This window comes from Chiloscyllium plagiosum, chromosome 30 (assembly GCF_004010195.1).
Source record: "Chiloscyllium plagiosum isolate BGI_BamShark_2017 chromosome 30, ASM401019v2, whole genome shotgun sequence".
NCBI classification, from domain to species: Eukaryota; Metazoa; Chordata; class Chondrichthyes; order Orectolobiformes; family Hemiscylliidae; genus Chiloscyllium; species Chiloscyllium plagiosum.
In genome coordinates this window covers 33353945-33366927 of record NC_057739.1, presented here as the reverse complement: position 1 = coordinate 33366927, position 12983 = coordinate 33353945, and the positions used below count along the sequence as shown (strand labels likewise).

The 12983-nt window shown below is 40.6% G+C and overlaps 2 protein-coding genes across 2 annotated transcripts in view; one reads left to right on the top strand and one right to left on the bottom strand.

Moving 5' to 3' along the window:
- Positions 1–5879, bottom strand: part of zgc:63972 (protein CutA homolog) — a 26226-nt gene extending 20347 nt beyond the window's left edge. Inside the window, exons 1-2 of the mRNA XM_043720281.1 lie at positions 5251–5879; positions 984–1132 (exon numbers count right to left, since the gene is read on the bottom strand). Of these exons, the coding sequence (XP_043576216.1) occupies positions 984–1132; positions 5251–5301 (200 nt within the window). The 5' untranslated portion in view covers positions 5302–5879. The remainder of the gene's footprint in view (positions 1–983; positions 1133–5250) is intronic.
- The window catches only part of phf19 (PHD finger protein 19), an 84137-nt gene extending 75724 nt beyond the window's left edge, over positions 1–8413 (top strand). The window contains exons 15-16 of the mRNA XM_043720280.1: positions 2281–2324; positions 7903–8413. Of these exons, the coding sequence (XP_043576215.1) occupies positions 2281–2302 (22 nt within the window). The 3' untranslated portion in view covers positions 2303–2324; positions 7903–8413. The remainder of the gene's footprint in view (positions 1–2280; positions 2325–7902) is intronic.
- Positions 8414–12983: the final 4570 nt, after the last annotated feature.

Sequence of the window (12983 nt, the reverse complement as noted above, 5' to 3'; positions counted from 1 at the left end):
GAGTTTCACAACATCTTTCCGATAGGAAGGAGACCAGAATTGCACACAATATTCCAACAGTGGCCTAACCAATGTCCTGTATAGCCGCAATATGACCTCCCAACCCCTGTACTCAATACTCTGACCGATAAAGGAAAGCATACCAAATGCCACCTTCACCATCCTATCTACCTGCTCTTTTCTTGGGGGACCAAATGGGTTAGAACTTTAAGTGAGGATGAAATAAGGTTTGGTTGTAAATATGCCCATCAATACTCATGGTTGAGGTTCAAGGTTGATCATAGGAGGTGGAGGCAAGATGTACAGGGAGTCACAATCCAAAAGTAGACTTTCAGGGAGAATGGAAAAAAAAGGAAAAACATTTTTAAAATGTATTGAAATACAGAATAAGCAAGTAGAGAGTTTAAGATAGTGTTATTTTATTGCATGAATTTTTTGAAACATTTCTATGGACAATCAATGAGAAATTTCGATTCAGATGCTTTTTTTATTCCAACCAAACCTCTGGGAAGGCAGTATGGAACACAAACTAAACCTTTAATCCTTTTCTAAATTATATGCTTATACAACCATAATTTCCTTTTAAATTTTTAGTTATTCTGTGGAGAATTAAATGAATATAAGCTGCTAATGGTGCATGTTTCTTAAACATTTCTGAAAGACTAACATGAAAGCAGTAACGGTATTAACTTTGATATAATTTCAGAACTATCATAAGAGTGTGATTTACATGGTAAATCCATGATTTTTGCCAGAATTTCAATTATTGAAGGGACAATACAAAGGCATTTTGGAAGATGCAGGGTACAGAACCAAAATATTAGTCAAGCATTCTTCCCTCTTCCGAATACTGGCTGACTTGTGTCTTTCTAGAATCAACTGAATCTAGTTATTTTACTTTGGGGAGTGATAATTTCACTGCTCTGAATTTCAGGTAATGAATTAAAACATAATGCTAGTAATTAAACTATTTATTTTTTTACCTTGCAATGACTTTGCCAACTTGTTCATTGGGACAGCTGAGAAAGACTAGAGAATGTGTTCCAGAAATGTAGCTCCCAGTAACTGCTGAGTGCAAGTACACGGCAACATTCTTTAGCCCTGGATATAATAACAGGCCCATAAGCAGAACCTAAAGACAAAAAGGTGGCAGAAAGTCACTGGTTAGTTAATTGTCAAAAATTTAAAGCAGATGTGAGATTGACACTAACGGACAACACTAAAGACTTTCAATTTCAGTGATTAGAGAAAAGCTTAACCAACTGATGTCAAGTCTGTCCCTCAATCAAACCTAGGCCTGCTTTCAAGATACCAGACCTGCAAAATTTCTGAGAATGAATTCTAAGTTACCAAGCAAAATAGTTTAACACCTGCTAACCCGAAATTATATTCTGATTTTGGTAAACTAACTCAAACCAGAGCCAGAGCCACCCTTTTCTGTAAACAAAGAAAAATTAGGCAAGGCTTTAAAACAAGAACTCCTCTTGCTAAAAATGTTTTAGCATATTTTAATTGAGGAATATAATTTCATTGAGTCCAAGATAACATTTGAAACAAAAGCTATGAAAAGTGACAGATTCAGTCTTTTGCTTCAAGTCAAAGTCTACAAAATGAGCAAGCTAAGCTCCAAATGTCTATTTAACTTTATGCTTTACATCATCATTACTACAGACGATTTGGCAGATTGCCATATTTAGTTTGCTGTGTTCAATACAATTTAAAACACCCATATTTGCATAAGCTCTAGAACCAGTAGAGTGATCAAACCAGAATTTTCAGACATATTAACCAGAAGCCAGTTACTGAGTTCAGTTATCGCTTAGTAAAACCAACATCAGAGGCATCTAAACACATGGATGTAAATACAGAATTCTGGAAACTGTTGTCAGAGATATCCTGCACCACATTCATATGATGTGACAGTGCAGTTTTCACCAATGGAATTAACAGATTTGTATTAAGGCATACATTTAAATTAATTGCTCTGTTTTTGCTGTACTAAATTTTAAAAACAAAATCTATTTAGTATAACTGAGCTTTTAACTGTACCAAATTATAACCCGATGAAAAACCTCTGGCCCTGAAAAAAAAGAAAGTGGATTCTCATTCTCTCAAGAATGAAATGTTGCAAGTTTTTTTTTAAAAAAAAGAAAAGCTTGCGTTTAGCGATTTTAGATTTTCCCTAAATCCCATATGGATCACCTGATCTGTTTCACATTCTGTAGAATTAAATGTAATTTATATATTATTTATTTTTTTACTGTCTGCTTTGCCATCTAGGAGGATTTTTCAACCTGACTGATCATGGATCATCAGTAGAGAAGGTATCAAATTTGAATTGACCTTAGAAGATATTATGCTTTACAGCACATGAAAACCAATGAAAGGTTTTATTTGAAGTGCATGGTGAATAGTATTTCTTCATCGCAAAACTCAGTCTGACACTTCTGAATGGATTTGAACAATGAAATCAAATGTAGAGTCTAAAACTGATCTTACTCTGTAGTCAGGAGTCATGTTTTAAGAAGCATTTGATCATTTATATCTATACTTTAAACTTTCTACCTAATTCGGAGGTAAATATTCAGTCAAGTTTATATTAAAATGTATTAATCACTGCACTTTTTTGGTTAAATAGTTCCAATTATCATAGTACCTGTGGCAGAAATAAAGTTTATTGCAATCTCAGCTCACTAATTACAGAGTTGTATAGTCCAAATTTTGCAAAGTAGCTATTTTGTTTTGCATCATCAATTTGTCTCAGCCACTTGAGAGAACACTATCTGAGCTTGAATATTGGTGAAAAGCCAAAAGACCCTTTGGACAGCATCTTCCAAACCCACGACTACCACCATCTGGAAGGACAAAGGCTGCAGACACATGGAGTACCTCCACCTGCAAGTTCCCCCTCTAAGCCACTCCCCATCCTGGTTTGGTGATATCAGACTATTCCTTCTTATTGCTGAACCAATATCTTGCAAACTCTGTCCCAAACACCATTGCAGGTTTACCTACAGCAGCCCGTATGGCCTGCAGCTGGTCTCGAAGCAAATTCTCCATCACCTACTAAAGGGCACCCAGGATGGGCAATAAATACTGGCACAGCCAGTGAAATTCACATTCCTCAAAGGAATAAAAAAAAATTGAGGATGCAAAAGAAAGACCCTTCTGTGATTACATAGTTGTAATACTAGTGACCTTGCTTCTGCTACATACATGTGTAGCTTTAAGTGAATGAGTGCCAGGAAGAGGTTTTGCCATTTATGCAAATATCTTTATTTCCTCTTCCCTTGAATAAGAACAGATTAATCACAATGTTTGTGGGCCACTGGTTGCTTAAATGAATCAACAAATAGCACACAAAGGAGAATCAGCACTAAGCTCCTTTGGATTTCTGACTCAGCATTGCTGCATGACCCAGGCTTTTGTTTTAATGAGTGTGAATAAGAATAATTGCCTGGATTTTGGTGGCCAAATTGACATTCTTGCAGCATAGAGGGTTGTGCATCAGAATCCCACAGAATATGCAACTTAATGTAACAATGACTAAGGAAATTGAAAATTTCCACTGGGCATTTCCCCTGCACCTGGAACCGTTCGAAAGCATCAGTGTGAATCAGAAACTTTGGAGAATTCCACAGTAATTAATAGCTGCCCAGGAAGAGTTAGAAGATTGAAAAAAACCTAGTCTAACTTCTTAGACAATAATACCATAAGAAATAAAGAGTAGGCTGTTCAGCCCCTTGAGCCTGAACTGCCATTTATTAGGATTACAGCTGATCTTTGGTAGCTGTTAGATTGAACCCCCCCCCCCCCAAGAATCACCATTCTCTCCCCAGTTACACTGCCCCAGACCCCCTTAAAGCATCCCAGCCCACCACCAGAGTGGTGCACTCACCTGCCACTGCCTGAACACCAACACACCCTTCACCATTATTAAATACTCATCTCTTGCCTGACAAACCACCCATTTTACAGTATGGCACCCTAACCCCACACTTACTCTTTCTCAGGCACTGTCAAAGTGTCTGTCCATGCTGTTGGATGTTGACGTCACAAGATACAGCAACTAATTGCCATGAATTGCTATTTATACAAATATCTTTATTTCCTCTTCATCTAGAAGATTGCAGTGCAGTTCAGGCCCTTCAGCCCTTGATGTTGCACCAACCTGTGAAATTAATCCAAGTCCATCTAACCTACACTGTTCTATTATTATCCATATAGATGTATAATGCCAGTTTAAAAGTCAGTGAGCCTACTACCATTGCAGGCAGGCCATTCCATGCCCCTACTACTGAGTAAGGAAACTACCCCTAATGGCTGTTCTAATCTATCCTACTTGAAAGAGAACAGATTAATCAATGTATGTGGGTCACTGGCAGCTAAAATGAATCAACAAGTAGCACACAAAGGAGTATCAGCAGCCCCACCCCACCCCATTACCTGTGTTACTAGAAATCATTACCATTTCAGGCACACTACATTTCTGAAGGAGCAGTGAACAGAATTTCTGTCTGAAATTTTAATGGAGAACAGCAGCAGCAGAGTGACATCCTGACTGTGATCACCTACTACTCCACTGGAAAAGTATTCTGCCTCAAAAAGTTTAAAGTCCTGAAAGTCCCAACTTAATTGTTGCTTAGCAACTTCCTTCTTCCCCAACATAGGCTCCCTTCTTGAAAGTCTGCAGCCTATAACCTTCTCATGGGCATCTCAATGCCAGCCCTGTCCACAAACCCAGTCACAAATTGATCATGTGCCAGTGTGTTGAAGCAATGTGCCTGCTGTACATAAGTCAATCACCACAGCTATTTCAGGATGGGAATCTCGCTACACAGCTCTCTTACTATCCAAATCGGTTCCCTCGCCTGAGGCGTGCTGACCATCAGTTTAAATTCGCTAGCAGTGACTCCTATGAGAGAGGAGTCCTCTGGCCCCCTAGGACGATAACTTCACGCCTACAGTGCCGGTCACGCTCCTCCCCCCATGACATGGTGTCACTTTATCACTGACCCTTGACTTTTTTTTCCCCACTTTCTTCAACCTTAATGTTGCACTGCACTGTGGAGCTTGTCTCTTTTGCTTTCTTAAGAGGGAGATCCTTAAACGAACTTAAGGTCATTGCTTAAAAAAAAATCTTGTGGTAGACAACTTCTTGTCTATTCGGTTTGTTTATAACAGACGCGGTCAAAAATAGCCACCCGCGGTGATGTTATTGTCCGTTCAGAAGGACAGCTGCAAACTCACCAAGAGGAGTGTGGTAAGCACCAAGCGCAGGGAGCCTTGGAAACGCTGCATGAAGCAGCCCGGTCCTGCACACACTCGCTACCCGTACGTATGGGTGTGACAAGGGGACAAGGCACCGAATCAGGAATCGCTGCTGTCTGGGGCCATAGCTGGAGGATCAGGCTGTCACCACACCCGGCGATAGGATCTACTCGGTGATTCCTCTTCACTCGATCCCTCCGTCCCGCCCTCACCTAAATCTCTCTCTTTCACTCCAACTTTGACCTCTCAGGCACCTTCAAATCCCGCTGACTTCCCTCTGGACCCACCCGCCCCTGCCCGGGCTCGGTAAATCCCCCATCAGGGATCTCCGCTCCTTTCCTGACAGGTCACCTGGAGATGATCCTTCTCCCGCCGCCAATCACAAAGCAGCCTCACACCCCCAGCCTCTGATTGGTCAGTTTAACACGGTGCATGCTTCAACTTGACACCCATCACATGGACCTTTACCGAGCCGGCGAGTGGGGCCAATTCTGACAAGAGAAACCCCTGGGTACTGTTGCCTCAATCTGCTTGAAGTGGTTTGCCATTTACCTCTCTATTTTATTCGCATCGATTAATCCAATCCCCACCATTAAAGCTGGACGCTCTGGTTGGTATGTATGCCTGGAAATTTCCAGGGATATGTTTTAAAGACGAGTTGTCTATTTGCACGGTGGTGTGCAAGAAGAATATGGTCATGAGGGATACGCGAGTGGAATTGTAATCTCATTGGTCTATTAATCCAGAGACCTGGACTACATCTCCAAGGAGGCGAAAGTGAGGACTGCAGATGCTGGAAATTAAAGTCGAGTGTGTGGTGCTGGAAAAGCACAGCAGGTCAGGCAGCATCATAGGAGCAGGAGAATTGACGTTTCGGGCAAATGCCCTTCATCAGGAATGAATCTGATGAAGGGCTTTTGCCCGAAACGTCGATTCTCCTGCTCCTCGGATGCTGCCTGACCTGCTGTGCTTTTCCAGCACCACGCTCTTGACTCTGTTACTCCAAGGACCTGAGATCAAATTTGCCACAGCAGTTAATGAATTTGAATTCAATTAATTAGTAAAAGTGAAAGATCTATCTGGTTCTGCATTCTTTTTCAAGAAAGAAAATCTGATGTTCTCACTGGTACAATGGTGGATAAGAACCCCAATTTTTTTAAAAGACGTTTTTTACTTGTAGTGCCAAAATGTGCGTTTTTTTTTAAAATAGAGGACTGCTACAGAGAGGGAAAAAAGGGATATGAATTCAGTGATTGGCAAAAGCCTGTGTGAAACCGATGGAATGTTACATCTGTAAAATTTCAGGGAAACTTCAAACAAGGAGAGACCTAATACGATAATATAACTAGGTGCTGACAATTTCTGTAGAAAGATCTCTCTTGCAGACATGTCTGTGTTACCCTCCAGGAATATACAAACGTCAGGGTTAAAGTCTGACTGGAATATCAGTCTCTGAGTGTGTTATTGGCTAGACGTCCTAATGAGTAGGTTGGATCACTGTCAATAGACAATAGGTGCAGGAGTAGGCCATTCTGCCCTTCAAGCCAGCACCATCATTCATTATGATCATGGCTGATCATCCTCAATCAGTATTCTGTTCCTGCCTTATCCCCATAACCCTTGATTCCACTATCCTTAAGAGCTCTATCCAACTCTTTCTTGAAAGTATCCAGAAACTTGGCCTCCATAGCCTTCTGGGCAGAGCATTCCATACACCCACCACTCTCTGGGTGAAGAAATTTCTCCTCAACTCTATTCGAAATGGCCTACCCCTTATTTTTAAACTGTGTCCTCTGGTTTGGGACTCACCCATCAGCGGAAACATGCTTCCTGCCTCCAAAGTGTCCAATCCTTTAATAATCTTATACGTCTCAATCAAATCCCTTCTCAGCCTTCTAAACTCAAGCGTATACAAGTCCAGTCGCTCCAATTGTCAGAACCACAGCTTTAATAATGGCCATTTTAACTACCCTGCATTGCTGGTAAAAAAGGAAAGCTTTTGTCTCAGTCTGAATGCTGGAATTTGGACACTCTCTTAAGGAATTAGAACAACAGGATTTCTACCAACCTGCAAAATCAAGACTCTCAAAATTCACTGTCAGTCGACTCAACTATCAACACTACATTTTCCATCCACTAATAGCTACCACATCTACCACATCATCTATGTATCTTCATGAACAATTGTGAAATATTCATGAACTATTTCCACTAGAACTAGAGCATAGTCTGAGAATTAGGGCCAGATTGTTCAGGAGAGTGTTAGAAAGCACTTCTCTGCATAAAGGGTAGTAGATATTTGGAACTCTATTCCACAACTGGCAGTGGGTGCTGGATCAGTTGTTAATTATAAGTCTGAGATAGGTACAGTTTTGTTAAGCAGAAGTATAAGGATTATGGGCCAAAGGCAGGTATATGAAGTTACGCCACAGATCAGCTATAATCATAATTAATGGTGGAACTGGCTCAAGGGGCCTGAATGGCCTACTCCTGTTTCTATTCAGAGGCACTGTGTTTTTTTTTACTTTTACCTTTTCGGACTTGCCTTTTACTTCGCAAGTGTTTGCGCATGTGTGTTTAGTATTTCTTATTGGGGTCTGTTTGTAACATGATCTCTATCTGTCTTTTTAGTGACTATGAACCAACTGCCCTCCAAAATGGCCTACCATGCCACTATCACCTACTCCAAGGCAATTAAGTATGGGTAGCAAATGCTGTTCTTGCTGCTACCATCACATCACATCAGAGGATTCAATATTAAAGTATTTAGTGTTTCAAACTCATTGCTTGTGTACATGAAGAAGTCAAAGTGGGTACAAGAAAGTAGATTATGGCTGAGATGGTTCCTGGAAGGCACAAATGGATAGAATACACAGCTACTCCCATCGTTTAATTCCCATACTTGTTTTCCAGGACAAAAAAAGAGTCAGCAAAACTATAAAATTACTGGATTTTGTCTTTGTTTCCATTCTGTGCCAGTTCTTCCAGGTAATTATGTGTTACTATAAGGTTACCTCTCATTCTGTTAACTTAAATGGGTATTGCCCCAATAAGAAGCAACTATAATCTAGTAATTATTTAGTCACCAAGACATTTTGATGGGTACATGAATAAGAAAGGTTTAGAGGGATATTAGTCAAACACAGGCAAATGGGACTAGTTTAGTTTGGGAAACCTGGTCAGTATGGACAAGTTGGACTGAAGGGTCTGTTTCCATGCTGTATGACACTATAAGTCAAACCACTTCATCATTGAGAAGTTAATTATGTTTAAGTTTTAGTTCTACATTAGGTTCAATTGAATTAACATGAAAACTCAATGGTTCATTGTCAATATTAAGTTTTGTAAAATTAATGTTGTATTGAACAATTAGTAAAATGAATATAACAAGCATTAGGACACAAGTTAATTCTTGAACGCCTACAGATGTTTTTTCAACTCGTATTAATCCAACTTGATTAGTTTCTTGTGGCAGGGAACAGTAACAAGACTCTCCATCCAAGTGTGGCTTGTTTCTATTTCCAATATTTTAAGGTAGTTCCTCATCTGAGATAGATAGAAATATAGGAAACAGGAGTAGACCATTCAGCTCTTCGAGCCTGCCCTGCCATTCAATATGATCATGGCTGATCATCCAACTCAATACCCTGTTCCCACTTTCTCCCCCATATCTTTTGATTTCTTTAGTCATAAGAACTATACCTAACTCCTTGAAAACGTTCAATTTTTTGACCTCAACCATTTTCTGTGGCAGAGAGTTTTGCAAGCTCACCACTCTCTGAGTGAAGAAACCTCTCCTCATCTTAGTCCTAGATGCTCTACCCCTATCTTTAGACTGTAACCCCTGGTTATGGACTCACCAGTCATTGGGAATGACCTTCCTATGTTTATCCTGTCTAGTCCTGTTAGAATTTTCTAAGTTTCTAAGAGATCCCCTGTTATTCTTCTAAACATGAGTGAATATAGTCCTGACCAATCCAGTCTTATATCCTATGTCTGTCTTGCCGTCCCAGAAATTAGTTTGATAAGCTTTTGATGAATTCTCTCCAGAACAAGCAGAAGAGGGAGGTGCATTCCCTCAGTAGGACCCCCTCTTTCTGCCTGCTCCTATATGTAAAAATATGGGCACAATGAAATAATCTTAGTAACACCCATCGCCTGAATACACAGTACCAATGCAGTTAGCAAAGGGAATGTATCTTCTTATAGCTAACAGTAAAACATGGCTCAATGGAAAAGTAAAAGAAGGGACTCCTATTCAAGAATGTTGAGAATGCTTCTCCTACTAAATTTGTTGTGCTGAAACAGTTTTTGAAATAAATAGCACTATAATTCTCACAATGGGCAAGACAAAATTGTTCTAAATGCTTCATTTTGCGATAAAGGCATTAAAATACTCAGCATGAGGACTTGCATCTCAGCTGAAATCCAAATTTGAAACTGGATTCTCATTTAAACCCCTCCACGGATTTGATCCTCCATATCTATCACCTTCTTCAGCCCTGCAACCCTTGGAGATATCTGTGCTCGTCTAATCTCTGGCCCCTTGTTCATTTTCAATTTTGATTTTTCCACAATTGGTGGCTATATCTTTAGTTGCCTAGGCCCCAAACCTTGGGATATCTTTCATACACCTCTCCACTTGTCTACCTTGCCTCTTCCTTTGACTATACTCCTTTAAACCTATCTCTTTGTCCAAGCTTTAGGTCATAAGACTTATTATATCCTATGTGTATTGGTATCATCCTTTGTTTTGTAAATCTTCTGTGAAGTGATGCATTATGCAGTATAGATTGTTGTTGTGGTTGTTCTCTATAGGCGATATCTGGATTGAAATGCTGAAACTTTTGATGGTTGCTCTTACCATGAACCCATTGTAACATTGTAAAAAGTTGCATGAGATATATACAGTGTGTCCCAGATTTACAAAAATCTGACATACGAACACAAACCCATACAGGGATGTATTCATGTTAATTTTAAAGATGCAACATGCAAATATTTCCTCATACTTGCGAATGGCTATTTTATATTGTCCAGCATTGTGTGCTGAGTTACGTATAAATAGAGTTGCAAATGGACTGCAGAACAGAACCTGTTAATAACCTGGGGACTGCCTAATACGAATGCATTTCTTTCTCTACTATAGGACTGAATGCTATTCATCCCTTTATTGAAGTATATTGTGTCAATGTAGTAACATGTGTTCTTTGCAACTGTAATTAATCACTTGGACGCACAGAGCATCAAATAGCATTGAAAGTTAAGAGATGATAAGTTGTGTTTTGCACCACCATTGTTTATGCCACTCTAAAACAAGGTAACGCATGGTTTTCAAAACAAAAGAGCAGTGTTTTTGTGAATTACTTGATTATAATGCAAAGAGGTGCTAGTGGAGCCCCCAAAATGTATGTCAGGAAAAGAGTCATCTCAGGAGCAAATTTGATTTTGTAAGTATTGTCTGCTGCTTTAGTGTAACCAGGTTGGTCCATTTCATGCAACTATAGAATTATGTTTTTCTGAAATTTACCACTTGGCCCATCATTGATTTTTTTTTGCATAGGAATCAGTTAATCAATATTCATCACAAAGGAAAAAGGCTGGAATTCTTCCATTAAAATGGGCAATTTTGGAAATGCTCATGATGTCTAGCAAAATTGGAGTTAATGGGAATCGGGGAAAACTTTCCACTAGTTGGAGTCATACCTGGCACAAAAGAAGATGGTTCTGATTGTTGGAGGTAAGTCATTTCAGCTTCAGGATACTACTGTAGGTATTCCTCAGGGTAGTGTCCTAGGTCCAGCCATTTTCAGCTGTTTCATCAATTATCAACCTTCCATTGGGTGGCACAGTGGCTCAGTGGTTAGCACTGTTGCCTCACAGCGCCAGGGACCCAGGTTCGATTCCCGCCTCAGGCAACTGTCTGTGTGGAGTTTGCACATTCTCCCCGTGTCTGCGTGGGTTTCCTCCGGGTGCTCCGGTTTCCTCCCACAGTCCAAACATGTGCAGGTTCGGTGAATTGGCCATGCTAAATTGCCGATAGTGTTAGTGAGGGGGTAAATGTAGGGGAATGGGTCTGGGTGGGTTGATCTTCGGAGGGTTGGTGTGGACTTGTTGGGCCGAAAGGACTGTTTCCACACTGTAAGAAATCTAAATCTAAGAAATCTAAATCTAAATTATAAGGTCTGAAGTGGGGACCTTCACTGAAGTTTACACAATGTTCTCTGCCAATGTTCTGCAATTCCTCAGATATTGAAGCAGTCCATGTCGAAATGCAGCATGAACTGGACAACATCCAGGCATGGGTAGAAAATTAGGAAGTAACGTTGATGCTGCATAAATGCCAGGTAATGACTATTTCCAATAAGAGACCATTTAACCATTTTTCCTTGAACTATTCAATGGCATTACCATCACGCAAACTCCACTGTCAAAATCCTGAGGGTTACTATTGACCAGAAACTGAGCTGGACTAACTGTAGTCAACAATGATATAGGTAATAAATGGGATGAGCTCATTCAAGCAGAATTTGGGGAGTTAGGAGCCAAGTTAAAAAGAAGGACCTCAGAGGTAGTAATCTCAGGATTGCTACCACTGCCACATGCTAGTCAGAGTAGAATTGAAAAAAATAGGCAGGATGAATGAGTGGCCTGAGAGAGAGTGCATCAGGCAGGGTTCAGAGTTTTGGGACATTGGGACTGATTTGGGGGAGGTGGGACTATTACAAATTGGACGGTCTACACCTGGGCAAGTCTGGAACCAATGTCCTGGGGGTGCTTTTGCTAACGCTGTTGGGGAGGGTTGAAATTAATGTGGCAGTGGATTGGAACCAAATGAGGTTAGTGGACAGTAATGAGGAAGTAATTAAAACCTATAAAGAACTAGATAATGAAGTCAGCATGACTAAGGGGAAGAGTAGGCAGGGGGCAGATGATGAATGCAAAGGGACAGGTGGTCTGAGGTGCATTTGTTTTAATGCGAGAAGTGTAGTAGGTAAGGCAGATGAACTTAGGGCTTGGATTAGTACCTGGGAGTATGATGTTATTTCTATTACTGAGACTTGATTGAGGGAAGGGAAAGATTGGCAACTAAATATCCCAGAGGAGAAAGTGAGGTCTGCAGATGCTGGAGATCAGAGATGGAACTGTGTTGCTGGAAAAGCGCAGCAGGTCAGGCAGCATCTAGGGAACAGGAGAATCGACGTTTCGGGCATTAGCCCTTCTTCAGGAATGAGGAAAGTTGGTCCAGCAGGCTAAGATAAAAGATAGAGAGGAGGGACTTGGGGGAGGGGCGTCGGAAATGTGATAGGTGGAAAGAGGACAAGGTGAGGGTGATAGGTCAGACTGGGGGGGGGGCGGAGAGGTCGGGAAGAGGATTGCAGGTTAGGAAGGCGGTGCTGAATTTGATGGATTCTGTTTGAGAATGTGGCTGAAGAGCTTCTATGCAGTTTAGATTATTATGCTGCACTTTGTTCTGTTTAAATACTTAATTTACTTATTTCATCAGCTTCAGAGGAAGGGGGACTTCCTGTTTTTGTCTACATCTCGGTCAGTCTAGGTTATGGGGTGTTAACAACAGGTGGTAAGTGTTTATTACTTGGGCTATTTTACAATGAACAGGGCTTGTTTTGTATCTGTTGTGTTGTGTTCCTCTTTGATCTGGAGTTCTTGCCACCAGTCTGCATTTTTAAATATTTTCATAACTATTCTTG